This window comes from Mugil cephalus, chromosome 22 (genome assembly GCF_022458985.1).
Source record: "Mugil cephalus isolate CIBA_MC_2020 chromosome 22, CIBA_Mcephalus_1.1, whole genome shotgun sequence".
NCBI lineage: Eukaryota > Metazoa > Chordata > Actinopteri > Mugiliformes > Mugilidae > Mugil > Mugil cephalus.
In genome coordinates this window covers 19938285-19960361 of record NC_061791.1, presented here as the reverse complement: position 1 = coordinate 19960361, position 22077 = coordinate 19938285, and the positions used below count along the sequence as shown (strand labels likewise).

Below are 22077 nucleotides of genomic sequence, written 5' to 3'. Positions count from 1 at the left end.
TCCCATCATTAGTAAGGCATCATAAAACTCGTAATTTTAAATGTTCTGCCCCACCCTTAATCCCTCCCTCCTTCCCTCCCTCCCTTCTTATGTTTGATATCTATGTGTAAAGGGAAATTGTCAGTGAGGGACTCTCATCTGAACTGCCTAGGTCTTCAAACAGAAGCACTCCCTGCACTGCGATAGCATTTCTTCTGTGTCACACAGGATGCTTCATAACATCGGATCAGGCAGGTATTTAAAGAAAAGAGCTCTGGTTGAAGGACTGAAAATGAAGAAATGTATTTAGCATGTTCTGTTCTTTTCCTGGTAGACCACTCCATTTTCCGTAACACATTGTAACACTCAATGGCGACTTTGTCAATAGTTCCTGATTAAATTTCACATGCCTACAACATTTTTAAAAATGCACATATACTTTCAAAGAAGATATTCTTAAGGATGAAACTTTGTCGTGGATTTTTATTTCTAAATACCAAATTTACCTTATTTCCTTTTTTTTGTTCCTTTGTCTTTGGTGTAGTGCGTGATGTGTGGGTGGTGTTGGTCTGTCTGGTCTTTTGTAGCAGGCTGTCAAGCATGGATGCTGTTCCCCTTTGTACAAATTTTCAGGGTGGATGCCACGTCCTCTCTTTGGCCAATCTATTTGATCGCGTTATTCAACACTCAGCCAGGATGCATGGTATTTCAAATGACCTCCACTCCGAGTTTGTAAGTATCCTCATGAAGGCTGTCTAATGAAGTTTATTGAACAAGTTTGATCTTAAAATTATGATGTTTAGTCAAAGTGAATGTATCAGCACAAAGTTGGTGTCCATATATAGTTATTACATTAGGAATTTCTATAAACGGATACAAAAATCTTTCTTTACGAAGCTGTCAAATGCGATGTGTGTAGTCAGCATCTCAGTGTCTAAAAAAACAAGTCGTTTTGGGCATTTTCTTACAACATTTTGAAATGGCGAGAAATTAAAAAAAAAGAAGGAACAGCCACAGTAACCTGGTAGATGAACAGACACAAGTGATAGGCTGTACAATGTAACTATTACTGAGTCCTGCTGTTCACAGATGCAGGACTTCTCATGTCAATGCCACAAAAATTACAGTATTTGCTCACAAACTCACCAAAATTATTGTCTGATATCTTTATTAAACAACAGTAATCTTTAACTTAAGTTTTTAAACTGCATTGCTATTACCAATACCAGACCTACAGTGTTCAAGATTTGGAGAAAAAAAACGTTTCAGAGAATTGCATGGCTATTTAGGACATAATGTATTTTATTGTTTAATTGTACTGGGGATTTCCACGATCTAGCCAATATTTGCTGGTATGTATGATTTCCTTGCCACCGTTCCCTTTAGGCTTGGTTTTGAGGTTTCAAGACGGTTTTTGTAAAGCGTCTTGCAACAGTTTGTATTGTTATTGGCGCTATATAAATATAATTTAACTGAATTGAAGTGAAGGGTGGAGAAACTATGGGAATAACAAAACATTGTTCAAGAGTATTGTTAAGAGAACTCTAAATTCTGCCTCTGTTTGTATTCATATTAAATCTGTATACATGGATAGGAAATCATCTTTTATTAGTTCTGTACTCTAGCTACAGATGATACAGATGATATTTAAATGACACCTGACCTCTAACATTTCATTGATGTTTGTCCTGTCAGGAGCTTTACTTCTTGCCCAAGAGTCAGATTGGCCGGGTCACTCGCAACTGTCATACCTCTAACATCCTTACACCAAATGGCAAGGAGAACGCTCAGAGAATGGCGGTGAATTAGCCTTTTTTATGTATCTTCCCTTGTACAACACACCATATAAATGATACAAGTTTCCATATACATTGTACATTATTCCTTAATAATTTTGTTGATTGTGTTCCTTTACTTTTATTTTTAATTATTTTGATTCTACTTCTGACTCAAAGGGCAACTTCATTTTAAACTGACTTATAAATGTATTGTGTCCACCTCTCCTGTTGTTACTGTAGAGGTCGGATCTGACAGAAGTGATTCTAAAACTCCTGGTGGCATGGAGAGATCCTCTGTGGCATTTTCATCAGAGCATGGCTCACCACCATGACTTCAATAACTTCAGCACCAATAAATCTCTTGAAATGAGTGACATGGTGCATGAGCTACGGAAAGGTGTACAGAAAGTGGTTGAGAAGGTACTGTAGGTCTTCATATATTAATAAATATAGTTTAACAGAATGCCAAAATGAAATGCCGAGGGTGGCAGTTTACAAGAACCGTTGAAGAAAATATTTAAACTTATTTATATGTTTTACTGTATAGTTTAATCATTTCTTGTACTTAACTCTTTACACGTAACTTTCGGCATTTTACTCTGGGAATTTGAGAAAATCATGTTTTCTATCCTGCCACCTCCCCAAACGAGTGTGTATTTATTTTTGTGAGTTTAAATAGTATTTTTTATTATCTCTAGATTTTTTTTTATGTATCGCAACTTTTATTTTATTGTTGCAATGGAAATGGCGTGACCTATCCATATCTTGCATATACACTCACTGGTCACTTTATTAGGTACACCTGTATAATTGCATGTTAACACAAATTGCTTATCAGCCAATCACATGGCTGCAATTCAATGCATTTAGGCATGTAGAGGTGATCAACACAACTTACTGAAGTTCTAACCGAGCATCAAAATGGAGAAGAAAGGGGATTTAAGTGACTTTGAATGTGGTTGTTGGTGCCAGACAGGTTGATCTGAGTATTTCAGAAAATGCTGATCTGCTAGGATTTTCATGCACAACCATCTCCAGGGTTTACAGAGAATGCTCCGAAAGAGAGAAAATATCCAATGAACGGCAGTTGTGTGGACAAAAATGCCTTGTTTTTGACAGAGGTCAGAGGAGAATGGGCAGATTGGTTTGGTCCTTGTATTCACCCTGCGCCTTGTATCAATGGTTCAGGCTGGTGGTGGTGTAATGGTGTGAGGGATATTTTCTTGGCCACTTTGGGACCCTTAGTACAAATTGTTTAAATGCAACAGCCTAACCTGGGTATTGTTGCTGACGATGTCCATCCCTTTATGACCACAGTGTACCCATCTTCTGACAACTACTTCTAGCAGGATAACGCACCATGTCACAAAGCTCATATCATCTCAAACTGGTTTCTTGAACATGACAATGAGCTCACTTTACTCCAATGGCCTCCACAGTCACCAGATCTCAACCCAATAGAGCACCTTTGGGATGTGGTGGAACAGGAGATTTGCATCGTAGATGTGAAACTGACAAATCTGCAGCAACTGCATGATGCTATCATGTCAATATGGACCAAAATCTCTGATGAATGTTTCCAACACATTTTACTAGCAAGGTGTACCTTATAAAGTGGTCAGTGAATGTACAATCCCTGTATAGTTTCACAGTCCCACATAATTCTCCATATTGAGTGGATGTCTAACAATAGAGCCGAAAAAGGTCTATTTAAAGCTGAAGTCAGATTGAGAATCGTCAGGAACAATGATTTGCATAGTGTGTTCAGATGTGGGACAGGAAATCATGTGGGACTGTGGAGATAAACTATAGCCTGGCATGCTTTTTATCATCATTTCCAACTCATGTGATTTCCATTACAAATACATACTGCAAAGATGTATACACATACACACACACACGGTGGTGAGTAGTTGGTGTAGTTGGTCTGTGGAAACATCTATCATCCCCCTTTTCATCCCTTCCCCTTGACCATTGTCATCACATCCCCTTCACCATTTTCATCCTGTCTCCCTCGACTCTTTTCATTCATCCTTTTCAACTCTTCTTATGCATCTCCTGTAGGACAACAACAGACAATTATTTTTTCAGTTGATTAATCTGCTGATGATTTGTTTTTTGTTTTTTTGATCAGTTGACTATCTATCGATTGTTGTTTAAATTAATGTATTAAGTACCATCATATCTATCCCTTTCGTTTACCTCTAACATGCGGGCACAAATTTTAGGTTTGTCTGTACCACCTAACTTTTACTGTTGTTGTTGTGACAGGCGGCTAGGTGGCTTTTTTCTCTCTCTGGCAATCTAATAGGTGCCTTTTTTAAGCATATCTGTTGATGTTAAAGAAAAGCTGTAAGACTCATACTTTTTCTAAGTTAAACATACGTGACTAAGAAGGACCACGGGCCAAAGCAGATTCAGCACCTAGCAGTGATATCCACTGAGAGATTCAAGTGTCGTGGTAAAATTCAACAAGTGAGGGTTGTTGAGAAGTTAGTAATGATTCAGACTCAGTGATCACTTTCTGTTAATTTATCTGCAAATATTCTGCAGTGGAAGGAGACATACAAACAGTGTAAATCCCAGAGAGAATGTCACACCAAATGTGGGGCAATCAAGGCGTTGGTAACTGTTTTAAGGTTAGAGAGGGAGAGAACTAATTTTAGTTTGGCAATATTTTGTAGTTGGAAAAAAATACTTTTCACCCCAGAATTTATGTGTTTATCGAATTTTAAAGATCACCCCAAGATTTCTAACCTGAGTGTGAAGATTCGGTGACAGGGGACCTAAGTGATTATTTATATCTTTAGATGAGTTTTGGGGGCCAGAAAGGACTACTTCTGTCTTCCTGTCATTCAGTTGGAGGTAGTTATTTGCCATCCAAAGTTTGGCGTCTTGGAGGCAGGCAAGAATGGACTCCAAGGTGGAGTTATTACATTAACCAGGTTTAAGGGGGAGGTGTAACTGCGTATCATTGGCGTAGCAATGATATGAGATGTTGTGCTTTTGGGAAATGGAGCCTAAAGAGAGCAAGTACAGGGCAAAGAGGATGGGGCCTAAGATGGAGCCCTGGGATACACCGCACGTGATCGGGACAGATGAGGAGTAGAGATTATCAGTGTTAACAGAAAAAGATCGGTTTGAAAGGTAGGAGGCAAACCACTGGAGGGAGCTGCCTTGGATACCGACCTGAAGCTCAAGCCGGTTCAGCAGGAGGGAGTGGGAAAAAAAGTGGAATAAAGATCTAAGAGGATTAACAAGGCAGGTTTACCAGCATAATAAAATAAACGTAATAAAAGATAAAAATTTACTGGAGCACTGCGCCAACGGTGTAATGGATTCGAGGCAAACTTCCCTACCGGTGCTCCCTGGTCTGTGGGCGTATGTCCAGGACATTGCTTTTCCAGTCATTATTAACAAAAATGTACTTGTAGTACCAGAGTCAACCAAATTAGAATTTTTAACTGTGAATTGTTGTTGTGAGTGTGGGCATATCAGTGGTGTGTGACATTATGTAATCTACATAAGTGCAGTGGGGTAGGAGGTTTTTCTAACTCTGAAATCCTATTCTGAATCTGAGTGAGCTGATGTGTGGTAAGTTTAGCGAGCTGTTCTTCATTGCATGTGTTGTGTGTGTTTTCACTTCCCTTTTTGTTGTTTTGCGGGTGTTGGTCAGCAAGGACAGTCACTGGCTCAACGGCCATATTCGCCGCAGTTGTAACACTTGAATTCCTCTGATTGGCTCCCTGAAGGAGCATGCGCAAGTCTTTGTGCGTTGAGAAGAGGACCTTCCAGATAGTTTCTGACCTATCTCATCCAAGCAGTAACCTCTGGGTCTGAGCAATGAAGCCCATGCAGAAGTGCAAAAAAATGCAGTTCATCAAGCTCCAAAAGGGAGCAAATCTCCATAGTCCTCCATGTTAAAAAGCCCAACTTTACAGAAATATTAAACATGTTTACAGCCTGGTGCAAAAACAATTTTGGTCTTAATAGTTCACTATTCTTGACAACTGTACGGGACAATTTTTTTTTCTAACTCATTTGTTTTAATTATTATCCAATTATTAATTATTATTATTTTTAAATTTTACATAATTATGGGCATTCTCATTTTTTTTTTTTTTTTTTTTTTGGTCTGCATTTGTCTGCATAGTTGATCACCACAGGGTGTCAACATAATATGAGGTTGATGCAGTTATATTCTTGCAGCTGAAAGCTTTATTACTTCAGTGCGTGAGTGTGACCATCACCTGCCCTCCCTGGGAACTATCCTGTTGATCTTTATTGAGTGTAGTAACCTTGTGTGGCAGGGAGGGCAGTGCTACACCAGTGTTATTTTGAATGGCAGTGTTTTGAAATTGCAAAGATGTGACTTTATGTCAGATTGTTGCAGAGAACCGTGTTCAGTTCATTTAAAAACTGCCATTTTGAATTGCAAAATGTGTTTAAAGCAGAAAATGTGTTTAGACTTTTGGAGACTTGAGAGAAGGTTTTGCTCTCTGTGTGTCAGTTAAAATAATTGTACTATGGATGTCATTTTAGTGTGTTAGCAATTGGAAAAAACTGCAATGTCGTGTTTTCTGTTTTGTTGTTGTGTTTAGTAATTTGTGCTTGTATTTTCTGATTTGCAGTTGTGTTTAGTAATTTGTTGTTGTGTTTAGTAATTTGTCGTGTTTTCTCTTTTGCCGTTGTGTTTTCAGATTTGCCGTTGTGTTTTCTCTTTTTGTGTTGTGTTTTCTCTTTTGCTGTTGTGTTTTCTGATTTGCTGTCGTTTTTGGATTTGCAGTTGCGTTTGTCTTTTGCTATTGTGTTTTGTCTTTTGTTGTGTTTTCAGATTTGCTGTTGTGATTTGCAACTCAGGGCCACCATACAGTCCTTTTTTATGCGCTTTAATCCAGTGTAAGCAGGGTACACAGATGTGGTGGGTGTGGTTGTATGTGTGTGGTTCTTGAATAAACTTCAAATGAGAACACTAACAGCCATCATTAAAACATCTCACAATATGTTTAACCATAACACGCAATACGAAATAATAATAAAATAACCATTAGCATGATAATACATTATGATACGTATATATCATATACAGAACAAATATCCATGATATAATAGTAATAGTAATATAATGATAACTATATATCACATATTTAACTGACAACATAAAAAAACTGTCGTCAGTCTCTTTTTCTCCCTCACACAAACAGCGGTACTCTGCCTGATGAGCGCGCCAGCGCCACTAGTGACTAGATCTGGCTAAGTCACCTGCGCTGTCATGCAGCCTTCAGAACACGAACAGTTTTCGGACACGACCAGGCGGCAACAACCTCCCGGTCTGACCGATGAAGCCCATGCGGAAGTACAAAAAAATTGCAGTTCATCGAATGGCCGCTTGAGGCTGGCTGCAAAAGGGAGCAAATCCCCATAGACCCCCATGTTGAAAAGCCCAAATTTACAGCATTATTAAACATGTTTACTGCCTGGTTCAAAAAACAGTTTTGGTGTAAATGGTTTATCTCACCATGACAACTGTACGGGGGGTGATTTTTTTTCTAACTCGTTTGTTTATTTTTTATTAAGGTTTTAAATTCTGCATAATTATGGGCGTTCCCACTTTGAGTGACAGGTGACATATGGCGCTAGCTGCTAGCCTTGGTCACTCTGCTAGTCCTCACCTGAGCTAATGACAATCTTTTGGCTAAGTTTGAGGTTTTGATGCATTATGGATCATTTTAAATAAATAGTTGTCTGCTTTGCTGCACCTCTTACAAGACCATTCGGTAAGTGAATTTGAAGAGTTATGTTTATGGTCGGTGTCAGTGCCTAATATTGCTATTCTGGTAGCTGAAGTTTATCTAAATAGCCAGCTAATGAATTAGCCTTGGGCTAGCCTTCCAGCGAGGCTCCGGTCTGTTAACCAGGTTAACGGGAGGCTATCCATCAAACTGCCACCGAGGTCAGAACGTAAATAATAATTAATAATACTTTTAACTGAAATGTCTCAGTTTGGGAAATATTTAACCACCGCATAAAGTAGGAAACATTAATGTCTCGTTCATTTTTTCTATACAACCAATGTTATGCTAACAACGACAGACTTGGTACGGTTTGTTGTGTTGAACTGTGTTCAGTCATATTAAAATATTAATGTTATATTATAGTATGAATCCAGACATAACTTTAGTCTAAATGTTGAAACGAGGTTATATATTAGTAATTGAAGTAAGACTGTAATGTAAATTAAGATCAAGGAACCAAAATGTGAATATTTGTAATAATATTCCGTACACATACACATTATGTACATATAACACATACCTTATTTTACATGTCTATTTGTCTGTGTAAAATTCAGGTGATCCAGATGTTCTACGTGAGATGAAGAACTGGACTATCAGGATTTCTCATCAGGGCAGAGAACACTATGAAAGACATCACTACCGATTTTTATTATAGCCCAGATGTGACATGTGACCCATAACTTGTCACGGAACTCTATTTCTTTTAATTAAAGACATCAATCTCTAAATCATAAGTGTATTTAATATATTATATTTTAGTCATGACAAATTACATCAGACCGTGAGCGAGGCCACCGTGTAAGCCGGCTGCTAGCACCTCGGATAGCGATTAGCCTAGCTCGGTAGCCTAAGCTAACCCGGTAGCACAGAGTTGGGTAGGCGGGTTTCAACATTCAGGCTGCTTTAGCTCCGCACCAACACGAACCCCATACCCATATTTGGAGTAACCGAGTGTGGGTGAAGTAAAGCTCATCAAATGATGATGTGTAGTGTCCATAGTATATACAGTCAATGGACACTACACATCATCATTTGACGCTCAGTTAATTACATCACTACTGTTGCATCATTATGTGTCAGACTACTGCGGCTCCCTTGATTATCCCATTATAATTCCCACATTACTAAAACAGGATGATTTTGTAAGCAAATATCTGTCGATGTTCATGAAATAAAAAATTAAATTATGTTAAGAATTAGGTTTCATATTGTCACACGTAAACTCTAAAATATGTCTTCCATTTGGTATTCAATGTATGTACTCAGAACAACAAAAACACTGCATTCACTGGCGAGCAATTTACTTTTGGAGCCGTGAAAATGTTACCTGATAGCCTTCAGGATCTTCTTGCACTAGTCACAAATCAGCTATTTTGCTGAAAAGAAACTGACTTAACATAGAATTACAGCAGAGAGAAGCAATGCATGATGGGACAACCACCACCCATTAAGCGGGCATCGGATGGTCACTACTTTTTGCAATGCTTGATAGGAGTCCCATATACAGTGCATTACATATATATATATATATACACACACACACACACACACACACACACACCTCTATATAGGGATTAGGGGGTGATTTTGGACATGGCCTATATTTGGAATATCCAAGGGTGGGGTGGGGTCTGTCCACTTAGGGCTTCATTTTGGAGGTTCAGAATCCAATGGGTGCAGTCATGATGGGTTTGTCCATACTATATACAGTCAATGGTCTTGCCTTGGGACTTCCCCAACCACTTGATCTTCTTTTGTGATTTTGGCAGGTTTGAGCTACTTTTCGTGTTACTGCCATCTACTGGATAAAAGTATTAAAAGCATTAACTGTATTATCTTACGTGGCGCTTTTGACGTTTTGACGCTTTTTAGTAAACACTGTGACGTGTTGTAGTATTTTATGAAGATTAAAACCACTGACAGGAGAAGTAAATAACATTGACTATATTGTGGGAATACAATGTTCTGCTGGGAATCTTTTGGACCTGGCATTCATGTGGAAGCACCCCCACCCTATAGCAGTGACACTTCTTGATAGCAGCAGTAGGTAGGTAGGTAGGTAGGTAGGTAGGTAGAGTGGGTTGTCCATGTTCATATGCCGAAGAGTACCTGCAAGATTTGTGTGTGCCTGTGTGAGAAGCGTAGGCATAGAAGCATGACCATTTACCATCCCTAGCAGGAGCAGCTTCACAGGCCCACACACAAAAACGGTTTAGGAACTATTCAAAAAACATGAACTACCGTATGTTGAACTGGCCTCAAATTTCACTAGATCTCAAACTGCACTGAAACAAGTCTGATCCACAAAAGCCCCTCCCCTAAACCCATGGGACCTAAAGACCCCGCTAACAACATTCTGTTCCCAGACATCACAGGACTTGGAGGAACAAGGGAGACCTACAGTCGTAGCCCTAATCACGTTTAACCCTTCTCAAGCCTCCATACATTTCCCTGTAAATAAACTTCTTTGCACCAACTAAGGTGTGGTCTTTGTTTGTATGTTCAACGTGCTAAATGTGTTCCCACAATGTATGTTTTTCAGAAACAAACAAGCTCAGGATGATAGAATGTATTGTATGTACAGTATTCAGGTTATAGTGTGATTAATCTGTTATTTGTTTTCATGTTTTACTCTACAACTGTAAATAAGAAGATCAAAATAAAAACAAGACATTAACCTTCAAGAACAACTCCTATTCAGCCCACTTATGAGTTTGTGTATCTGTTCATTTTCAAGATGTTCGTGTACTCAGAAACAATAATGTGCCTTCTTTCTTGTGAATACATTTGTTTTAATTGTAGGAAGCTGATGTGCATATGTGTGTCCTTTCTGCTCTAGATGCAAATGTTGGGAATAATAAGTGACTCTGTGAGCAACATGGCTTCTCCTGAGGCTAGGTTGGCATCTCACAGTAATGGATGGCGCATCATGAAAGACTATGACCTCCTATACTGCTTTCGCAGAGACTCCAACAAGGTGCAGAACTACCTCAAGATCTTAAAGTGTCGCATTGTTCCTGAAAATGGGTGCTAAAGGATAAACCATAATGGACATTGTGCTTAACTTTTAAAAACATCAAAATTGAAATGGAAAACTGAAAATCCCTTTGTTGGAAAATGCATGGATAATAATGTTTTTGTTGTTGGACATTTACTGATTTACTGACATCTATGTGTAGGACTATTAAAATCCAAATTCTCTGCATGCCTTGCACTTCATATCTGATATTATATAATACAGTCCATCTTCTACAATCTTTCAATTATGATGAACAGGATGGAATGACTGTAATACATGACTAACCACTGTAAAATGCAAATCATACTGAAATATATCCAAATATATACTCCAGATTTTAAGTCTCATGCATTACATTATTGCACTTTGTTTGTTAATGCACATTTTATTTTTGTTTTGAAAAAAAAAAAAAAAGCTGTGTACTTCGGTGTGTCCCATCCACTAACAAGGATGAGTGACCTTTTGTGAGAAATATCTTGAATTTGTATACTTTTGTATGCTAATTAGTGTTTCTAGTTACCACAGTCAGGATAGAAAGATCAGAGGAGATCAAACCTCTGAGGGGGTGGTCTCTCTCTCCCCCTCCACAAACTATCCCCATTCTCTTCACAACATCATGGCCTCTACTGTTCCTCCCCCATCACTGGTCTTTCTCCCTGTCTCTTTGATTGCTCTTTGTCTACAGATGCTATCTCATGATTGGAGAATACAGAAGAAGGGGCGGTCCAACCAGCTGATTCATCAATGGGAAGGCTCCTCTTCAACTATAGAAAGCCAATCACAATTGATCTGTAGTTTTGGATATAACACATTGGAATGTTGGAAACTTTGTCCTCTTTGGAAAGCTTCAACAGACCAAGGAGGGACAGGGGATCCAAGGGGACCAAGGAGGGATAAATATTAACGCAGATTCTAATACTATGATCTGTACAGTACTACTTACAGTGTGTATGGAAGCTATGTAAGCTTCCATAATAAGTTTTGTGCAGGTTTTGAAAATAGCCACAGGGCAGAAAACAATAACTACAATGCAGGGAGGGAAATCCCTACCTCCCTCCCCCTCAACCTGGAAAAGTAAACGGTCGGTCCAAAGAAAGTCGACAGTCAGTGGTGCTGAGAACAAACAGCAAACATGGAGCTGCATATACAGTTAGCTGTTTGGGGATTGTGGCCTTTCTTTATTTATCAAATCCATACCAACCGATAACAGATAAGTATGTTACTGTTATAACAAATGTTTTTTTTCCACGAGGGGTTTATTTTTTAAAATGTGCAAATAGCAGCATTAAACAATAACATGACAGGGTCCAACATGTGTCTGTCGCCTTTCACACAAAAAGTTACGTGGGTGCTTCACAAAATACAAGTGGAGGCTTTTCTAGAGCGGAGGGTATTGCTATTAGCAAGCCGTGTTGTAGCTTCAATACAACGGCTGTCAGTTGTTCACACCACAGAAGATGCACTGCGTCTTGCATTACTTCCTACATTTGGTCCCGCGTTTACTCTGTTGCGGTTCGTAGGCAGTGTGAATGCTCACCATATTTCACTTTTAAGTAGACCAAACAGCTCTGGTGTGAATGTGGTAGATAGATTTTTATTAAACAGGTTTGCAAAATGGTAGCATCAGAGCTGACCTCCAACCTTACCTGCAACAAACATCAAGTGATGAGCTGCTCCTTGAAAAAAAATGTAGCCTGTGCAAACAAAACAGAGAGACAGAATAAAAAGAAACTACTTACCCATCAGCGTCCAGTCACTGTGCATTTAGTTCAGTCCGATGAGGTGCACCAAGACAAAAAAGGGAAAAATCTAAATCCAGAGCACGCTCACACACAGCCTGATGTTACTAAATGGCACGACATGGCAGCATTGAAAAATCTTGTCATATAAGTCACTCAAATCAGAGTCCATCCAACAATCCAATTCAGCACAAACTCAGTATCTGTCCTCTCCTACAGCACCAGAGAACTTCCCCACTCCTCACTTTCAGCATCCCCTGCAGAGCTTCTGGCCTCCCCAGGACCAGGACGAAGAGGAGTATAACGAAGCACATTTCCTTACCTGTTTATATTGCACATGTGGTAACGGTATTTATTTGCACAACTTTGCACAAGTGATAGTAGTAATCGTACATTCCACTGAGTCACGATAGCACTTTATTTACCATGGTTTGCACAATCCATTTTGCACATTGCTTATTTGCACATCTTTACAGATAATTAACTTTTATTTTATTTTTTATTTTATTTTTATTTTATATATTAATATTTATTGAATATTTATGAGCTTTTAGGGAACCTCGTGATCACGGCTGATTGCGTGCCGTCGGGCAGGTGCAGGAGTGCGCACTCGGCTCCACCTGCGAAAGGAGAGGAAAAGTTAAGCTCCAAAGTTGTGCACATTATTGGAAATAACACTAAGCAGCGCAGATGTGTCTGTGAATATGTATGTGCAATATGATCGTGGTAAATGAGGAAGTTAGTGTTGTTGTGGTAAATTATGTTGTTTGTGTTTAGCACTTACCTGTCCAGTCTGGCAGTCTCATAAGTGCGCGGCCAAAATGATTCCCCCGGGGGCACAGCACCTTCATAAAGGTCCCGGGAGAGACCAAGTGACAAGATAGGAAGTGGTGGGATTTTCAAATCTGGGTGTTTTTTTTTCTTTCTATTTCTTGTATTCGTATTTTAGAGGTGTTTTGAGGATAACGACAGCAGCAAAATAGAGTATTGTAGATATTATACGTGCAGGAGACATTGAAGATTTGTCTATGGTGAGTTAGCCATGTGATAAATATGTAAATTTACCTGTAAAGTGGAAGAGTCCAGTAATTAATCCAGTGGCACAGTACTTAAGGCGCCAGTTAACATCTGTTTGTGTTGCAGGTCTGACCACAAGAGACGTGTCACCCTTTACTGTTGGGTACTGATTAATTAAAAAGAAAACCAGGAAACCTGACGTTGCCTAAACTTTTCTTGGACATCATCCAGCCGCACACGGGTCACCTAGTTAACAAGGAGACACAACAGAGATTTGCTCCACAGTGTCAGTATCCTGCCACAAATCAAGCATGATTGAGGAAATGCTTTGATTGTCAGCAGAATGGATGTGAATATTGCACCCACTGCTACAGATGTGGTAGTAATGAACATTATTTCACAGGCTGCAAGGTAGGACCTACCAGACAAAACAGAGATGGTCCTTGTGACAAAGTGGGTCAGACCATTTGTCTCATTATTACCATCTTTAGTTTAGTTTAACCATACTTGTTTGTTTCAGTTATGTTGCCATCAGTAATCACCATTTTGCAGATACAGATTATCCCGGGTTTGTTTGTGTTTTGTATTATGTTTGGTTATATTTGGTAGCTCAACATCTTGGTTAAAATAAACACTTACACATATTTTTAGATTTAGTTAAAGTTTATTGATTTACTTCTTGTTAAAATAGGTTATTTTGATATTGAATTGTGTTACTTACCATACTCACCATGTGGCCAGAGTCAAAGGAGGGAGTGCGGCCATATTTCCTGCTTTTATACTCAGGTAACATGATTGGGGGCAGGTCATTGGACTAGTCCAAATGGGTAAGGGTAAGGGAAATTACTAAAAAGTATTATTTAGGTTTATTTGTTATTATATGAAGATAAATGGTTTTATTAGGAGCCAGTGGACTCTCCTCCCGTAGTGGTACAGCCAGGGAGGCTGGGTTAGGAGGAGGAGAGGTTATTTAAGCAGAGGCCTTTTGTCTGTCAAGTGGGAAACAGTGTGCTTATCAGGTGCAGCAATTTACACATGATTTAAGTTGAATTTTGCGTTTTGTTATAAGTTGAGTTTTATTTAGTTCAACTAAGTTAACTGTTCAGTTACCTTTTTTTTTCTGTTGTACATACTTTTGTTGATACAAAACAAAGCTGGAAGCACCTGTAAATAAACACCTTGTGGTGATTTTTTCTAAACAAACGGCCTTGAATCTGCCTCCTACTTATCCCGCTCCGATCAGCTTCCCAACAGTCCTTTAAATGGACCAGGCTTACAGCCACAGGACAGGGAGTAACCTGCAAAAGTGGAGAGTCCCAACAGCGTTGCTTCCATTATGGTGTCTCTGGCAAAACATAAAGACTACAACAATGTCCATCATGTAAGAAAGTCAGTTACTGCTCTAAAGCCTTTCGAGCTGAACACTGGTCAAAATACAAAAAACAATGCAACCAGCACTCTCACCCTAAAGTAAACAAGCATTCCATTTCACAAGTAAATCAACCAAAAAAGAAGACCTACACTCCCATCTTGTAGCCCTGGTAGGCAAAAAAAATGCGTTGTAGAATGCTACATACAAGAGGATACAGACGATACAGGCTCACAAGTTTGTATTGTTGATGAGAAGTGGAAAAAGAGACATTTGCCACATGAAAAGTTGAGATATGTCTCTGAGTTGCTTGATGCACCTGATGACTTGAAAATCACGGCTGCTAATGGACAAAACATGCCTTATAAGGGTTTCATTAAAGTCACTTTCAGATTGACTGCAGAGGGGGCTGACCCCAAAGAACTTGTTGTCCCCCTGCTTGTGATGAAGGGCAGGAGCCTTTCACAGCCATGGGCTTCAATGTCATTGACCAAATAGTGAAAATGAACACTGAAGAACAACTTGATGCTGCAAGAACCAAGCAGTTGCATGGGGTATTAATGGCAGCTTTTCCTCGTCTTGAGGAAGAAAATGCCACAGCCTTGGTTGACCTGGTGACAACTGAAGAGTAATATGACAATGTTGTGAAACCCACCAAAGAGAGCGTCACCAATTCCAAATTGACTGTAAAGTTCAGATGCAGTCACTGAAAAGAGACAGCACACTTCTGTTTGAGCCTGACATGAATCCTCAGTGGGTGGAGGGCCTTGAGTTCTGTGAAACTTTGGTAAAGCTCAGAAGTGGTGTCCCACCTTATATTGTTATCGATGTCCACAATCCTATTGATCATGACAATGAACTATCACTGTGACTGAACTATAACTGTCGTGGGCACCCTCACCCACTACTGTTTTGGAGAAACCTGGCCATTGCTCTACAGTGTCAGTGAGTCACACCAGTGCAGTAGGAGAGCAAGCTGTTGACACCCCCTGGGATCACCCAATTAATAAGCCATTTGAGTGAATCTGAAAGAGTAGTGATGCAGGACATGCTTTACAACGAATGCTCCTCCTTTTCCAAATCAGATGATGACATCAGATGTAGTGAGAAGTTAAAGTTGAGCATATCACTGAAAGATATGTACCCTAGCATGCACTATGCGCCAAAACCACTGTCTAAAGTTGTGAAAGATTATTTACACAACCTCATTGCACAGGGATGGGTAAAGAAATCCAACTCACCGTATGCTTCACCAGTGGTCTGTGTAGGAAAGAAGGAGGCCTTCGACTCTGCATAGATTACTGTGAATTAAACAGAAAGACCCATCCTGACAGACAACCAATCTTGAGAGTGCAGGACAAACTCGACAGCCTTAGTTTTCACTATTAGATCAAGGAAAGGCCTACCATTCAGCCAGCCTTAGACTACATTTGTGACTCCATGGGGCCTCTATGAATGAATCAGGATTCCATTTGGACTGATGAGCGCACCTGCTGCATTCCAGAGGTGTATGGAAGAGTGCTTGGAACATGTGCGAGGATACATCTGCGTGCCCTATCTGGATGATACACTTGTGTACAGTCAGACATTTGAGGACCATGTGAGTCATGTCAGGAAAGTGCCCCAGCTATTGAGAAAGTTTGGAATCAAGCTAAAGCCCAGCAAGTGTGAATTGTTCAGATATGAGGTCTAATACCTGGGAAGAATAGTTTCAGCAGAAGGGAGCAAAGTTGATCCAGCCGACACCGTCGCCGTTAGAGGTCTTAAAGATAAGAGGCCAAGCAAAGTAGGAGAGCTCCGTGCTATAGGAGAGGTCCTGTATATACTGCCTGTAGTAACTTAACAACCATCGTCGGCTTGTTAAGTTACTACAGGCTAGGAATGTCAAGATTACTCGATTTCACAATAAATCGCGGTATTAAGCGCTACAATTAATTGATCTTAACGTTTCCTGAATACCGTCAGAAAATTTTATGCCAGAACAACAGTTAAGGGCAACTCAAACAGAACGTAAACAAAGTCACGCAAGACCCACGCAGTGTTTCCTCTACATTCATTTAGGAGCGGCGGGTCACCATTCCTAAATTCTAGCCACTGCTCCTTCAAATTTTTTTATTGACGCAAATACACCACTGCTGCATGTCTCCGACATGTCTCATGGGTACTCGCAACTACTAAGGTAAACAACAGATAACTATCTTGCTCAGTATCTACTCTTTGGGGTCCTTAATCCACCGGTTACCACTGGTTAGCCCCCCATCGAAGGGAGAGGGGAAGCACCAAGCCACCACCCGAACCAACCGATACCGGAACAACCGGGTACCCAAGGGAGCCGCCACGAACCCGTCGCCACGCAGCACCGGGAGACAAAGCCAGGCCAAGAGGACACCAAAGAACCTAGGTAGGTACCCCTACCAACCGCCGTGGGGCCACAGACCGCCAGCCCAGACCGCCAAGGCCCACCAGAAGATCCAGGGAGAGCCAGCCACCGATACACCACGACCCCAGGAAAGTGAGCAAGCGCCGAAGCCACAGGGAACCCCAGGCAAGTCTCCAGCGCCACCCCACGTGGGGGAGAGGGAGGCCAGCCGGGTAAACCGCTCAGGGCCGGAAGTCAACCCAGGGGTGAGAAGGAGTAGGGCACCCCTAATGCTTGCTCAAGGTGTTGTGGTCCGGGGATCCTCCTTAGTGAACCTGGATGAAGAGGGCAATAAAATCTTTTCCATAACGACAGTCATCACTGTAAGAGAAATATTATTATAGCATTACAGTAAGTGGAACAGAAGTGGCAAAAGCTAGCAGGCAAAGTCAAGATGTAAATTAAGGTTGAGGGAGTCGCAGAATACAGACCATTTTTTGGCAGAGTCAACTGATTTTTTCGAGTAGCAGATATTTTCTCCAATGATATATAATCGGAAAGAAGGTTCAACCACTGGGAAATGTTTAGTGACTGTTTGTTCTTCTAGTTCATAAGGATTGTTTTCTTGGCGATGGTGAGAGCTACAAGGACAGATTGTGATAGATGGTGAGGAAGACTGATTGTTTCCAGGTCACCAATGAGGCACAAGTTAGGGGTTAATGGGATTCTGCAGTCCAAAATTAAGGCGAGTTTCTGTGTTACAAGTGACCAGAAGTGCTGTACCGGAGAACAGAGCCAGAGAGCGTGGAAATAAGAATCTGAATAGTTTTGGGTGCATTGCGTACATTTGTTGGATTGGGAGAAGCCCATTCTATACATCTTGTATTGAGTTGTGTGTGATCTGTGGAGTACTTTAAACTGGATCAGCTGTAAATTCGAGTTTTTTGTCATTTTAAATATATTTTGGCAGATCTGAGACCAGAAATCAAAGTCTGTAGACAGGGAAAGATCGTCTTCCCATTTTGATATTGGTACATGTATTAAATGTGTGGTTGATAGCCGCTTATATATTAAAGACAGGGTTTTCTTCTTTTTCAGTGTGAGTTTTTTAACGTTGGTGACGAATTGTGGTGGCTGTATGCAGTTCTGGAGCACTGGGATTTTCTTTTTGATTGTCTTGGTCACCTGTAGGTATTGGAGGAAGTTTCCATTTCTTATTTCAAACGTATCAAATAAATCTGTGTGATTCATAAGTAAGTTCCCCTGGAAGAGGTGATGGAGGTGGGTTATTCCTTTATGCTTCCAAGTGCTGAGGTGAAGAGGGACTTTGTTATTCACAAAGTCAGGGTTGTGCCAAATTGGGGAGAACCCACAGGGTTCCAGCAGGGATCCTGTGGTCTCTAGACTCTTCCACCAAGCCGACAGGGTGGCGGCAATATGGGGTTTTGGAAGCAGTTATGACGCTTAAGGGTGATTATAATGAAGGGCAGGTCCGAAATGCATATGTTGTGGCAGTCGGCCTGTTCTATTTCCAACCACAAATTGTAATCTGCCTCTGGGTTTATCCATTTGGTGATGTATTGTAACTGATTTGTTTGTTTGTTTCTTTGTTTGTAGTTTGTAAAGTTCGGTGCATCAAGTCCTCCTTCTGATTTATTTTTTTGAAGGGTGGTGAGGCTAATTTTTGTCTGTTTGTTTTTTGAGTAAAATTTGGTGACTGCAGAATCTATGTTCTGGAACCATTTTGCTGTGGGTTTCAATGGGATCATGGAAAATAAGTAATTAATTTGTGGCAAAATTTTCATTCTAACTGTTGCTATGCGTCCCATCAGAGAGATAGGAAGATTGGTCCAGCACTTCAGGTCATCACAGATTTTATCCAGGAGTGGATCGAAGCTCAGTTGCACTAACTCTGACAATTTAGGTGAGATGTTTATGCCCAAGTATTTGATATTTCCTATGGAAAAGGGCAGTTGGGGTTTATGGTCTGCAGGATCCCATGCTTTGTCCGTTATTGGTAGTATTGTTGATTTGGACCAGTTGATTGAGTAGTCAGAGAGGGCTGAAAATTTTGAAATACAATTATAAGCTTCCTGTAATGATCTCTGAGGTTGTTGCAAGTAAAGTAAAACATCGTCACCATATAGATTGATCTTGTGTTCAGAGATGGATGAGTGGATACCCTGGATACTGGAGTTCTGACGTATTGCGAGCGGTTCAATAAATATAGCAAACAGTAGGGGAGACAGGGGGCATCCTTGTCTGGTTCCCCTCTGTAAGGTGAAGCTTTGTGATGTGAAACCATTGGTGGTGACTGTGGCCTTAGGTGAATTATACAGTGCAGCAACCCAGTGGATAAATGACTCTCCAAAGCCGAAATGTTGAAGGGTGGCAAAGAGGAAAGCCCAGTTAACTTTATCAAAGGCCTTCTCAGCGTCCAGTGATAAAACAATGGCTTCTGTGTTTCTATGCTGGGACATGCTGATCAGGTTAAGGAGCCGTCTAACGTTATTTGTAGATTGTCGGCCTTTGATGAAACCTGTTTGGTCATTGAGAATTATTGATGAAATTACTTTCTCTAGTCTAGATGCTAGTGCTTTGGAAATAATTTTGATATCTGTATAAATCAATGACAGAGGGCGATAGCTGGAAGGGAGTGTTGGGTCTTTATCTGGTTTTAAAAGTAATTTAATTGCAGCAGTATTCATTTGGGATCTTATGCAACCTGTGTTTTTGATTTCTGTAACAGTCCTTAGGAACAAGGGGGCCAGATCTGACCAGAACGGTTTCATAAATTTGGCAGGGAAACCATCCGGCCCAGGAGCTTTGCCCGTAGGCATGTTTTCTAAAGCTGTTAATAGTTCTTCCATGGTCAGTGGCAAATCCAATATGTTTCTTTGTTCTGCCGTCAGTTGGGGTAGATTGAGTTTTTTGAGGAAGGCCTGAATGTCGTCAGGATTCTGGTTGGTAGTTGTTGAATATAATTTTTCATAGAAGCTGTAAAAGATATGATTAATTTCCTGTGGTGATTGAGTGTGTTTGCCACTTGAGTCCTGAATTGCATTTATAAGAGATTTTTCTCTGTTGCGTTGGAGTTGATTCGCAAGAAATTTGCTTGATTTATTGCTATGCTCAAAATTTTGGTATCCAAGTTGTTGAAGTACGAATTCTGTTTTTTTGGTCAAGATATTTTCTAATTGTAGTTTCGCATTTTGTAGTTGGGTCCATAATTGTTCATTTGGGTTTGCGGTGTATTGTTCTGTTATTTCTTTAATCTTATCCTCGATGTTTTTTTCTGCTTGGTGGTCCTGCTTTTTCTTGTAAGCGGAGTAAGATATAATTTTGCCTCTGATTACGGCTTTCCCTGTTTCCCAAATCAGAGATGGGGATAAATTTAGAGAGTAATTTATTTCCAAAAAACCCTTCCATTCCTTCCTTATTAATGAGTCAAATTCAGGGTCTCTCAGTAATGAAGTGTTGAGGCGCCATGTGGGTGATGGTTTTAGGGAGGGTTCTATTTGAAGGTGGAGGGACACCGGTGCATGATCACTGATTATGATAGGGTGTATACTGGTGTTGATTCTTTGTACAATAGAATTGTTTGTCAGAAAAAAAGTCAATTCTAGAAAAGGATTGGTGTACTGGGGAAAAGAAAGTGTATTCCCTCTTTGTCGGGTTTTTGATTCTCCAACCATCGCCAAGTCCAAACTCATCCATGTATTCTTTGAGGACTTTGGCTGATTGTGATTTTTTTATGTGTGTCGAGTTATGGGACCGATCTAGAGAGGGATTCAGGACTGTGTTGAAGTCCCCTCCAATGATTGTAATGGGTGTGACGGCTATGTCAGATAATTGTGAAAAGACTTTGTGAAAGAAGGCCGGATCATTGTTATTCGGGGCATAAATATTTGCAATTGTGTATAATTTATTAAAGATTGATGCCTGAATGATGATGTATCGACCTTCTGTGTATGTTATCAATTTGTTTAAGGTAAACACGAGTCTCTTATGGACCAAAATCGAGACTCCTCTTTGTCTACTATTGAAACAGGAAGAGAAAACTTGGTTAAAATTTGGATCTATAAGAGATTTTTTTTCTGAATCTTGTAGGTGAGTTTCTTGAATGAGTAAGATATCGGCTTGTAATTTGGAGATATAATCCATAATTTTAATTTTTTTTGCCTGCGAGCGAATGCCATGCACATTCCAAGAGGCAACAGTTAACTGCGACATTGAGATTGAGAGCATTCAGTCCTTCTTTGTATGTTGTGTTGGTAGAGGATTTTGTACGTCTTTACGGGGTTGTCTGCTGCTGTCAGCATGAAAGGATGTACAGACAATGGAGAGAAATCAGGAGTGAGTGTTGGAATACTTGATTATACCTGGTACAAACAATGTCATACAGACATATCAACAATAGCATCAGTTCCTGGAAAATGGATTGTTAACTTAATAACATTAGCACCACGAGAAAGGAAATTATTGTGTCGGAGATATGTGGAGGGGTGAAGGGGTGAGTGGAGGTAAGTGTGGAGGGCAGGGAGACATGGACAGAAGGAGAAGAAAGAAAGAATAGCAGGGGGGATGTATGAGGTGAGTGAGAAGGTAAGAGGAGTGACATACATTAACGTTTTGTGAGGTTTTTCTTTTATGTTTTTTTTTTTTTCCTATTCTAAGTATTTATATTTATATATACAAATGTACACCTTTATAATATACATACAAATAACAAATATACATGGCTTATTTTTCTTAATACTTATCCGTCAGTAGAGCCAGGGGTGATGTTTGCATCCCGGAACAGCTGACCGTCGATGTAAAGTTTGTCCACTGTAAGTGCGGCCCTCTTTCCTCTCTGCCGATGATCCTTGAGGATCGGGTACAGCACTTTACGCCTCTCGTTGATTTCTTTCGGGAACTGATCGTTAATTCCGAAAGTGGTGCCTTTGAGTTCGCGTCCTTTGCTCTTCACAAGTACCTTCTGTTGAAAATGTTCAAATTTTGCAATGATGGGACGCG

At 40.2% G+C, this 22077-nt stretch overlaps 1 protein-coding gene across 1 annotated transcript; it reads left to right on the top strand.

Moving 5' to 3' along the window:
* Positions 1-530: 530 nt before the first annotated feature.
* prl2 (prolactin 2) lies at positions 531-10589 on the top strand. The gene is made up of 4 exons (XM_047575679.1): positions 531-711; positions 1675-1779; positions 1998-2177; positions 10395-10589. Exons 1-4 carry the CDS (start codon positions 580-582, stop codon positions 10587-10589), a joined length of 612 nt encoding a protein of 203 aa, XP_047431635.1. The 5' UTR covers positions 531-579.
* The last annotated feature ends 11488 nt before the right edge of the window (positions 10590-22077 follow it).

Excerpts from the sequence above, each read along its gene's own strand:
- prl2 (XM_047575679.1), top strand. The coding sequence starts at position 580 with ATGGATGCTGTTCCCCTTTGTACAAATTTTCAGGGTGGATGCCACGTC. Across the intron at positions 712-1,674 it reads ATGACCTCCACTCCGAGTTT|GAGCTTTACTTCTTGCCCAA; the intron begins GTAAGTATCCTC and ends TTGTCCTGTCAG. Across the intron at positions 2,178-10,394 it reads TACAGAAAGTGGTTGAGAAG|ATGCAAATGTTGGGAATAAT; the intron begins GTACTGTAGGTC and ends TTTCTGCTCTAG.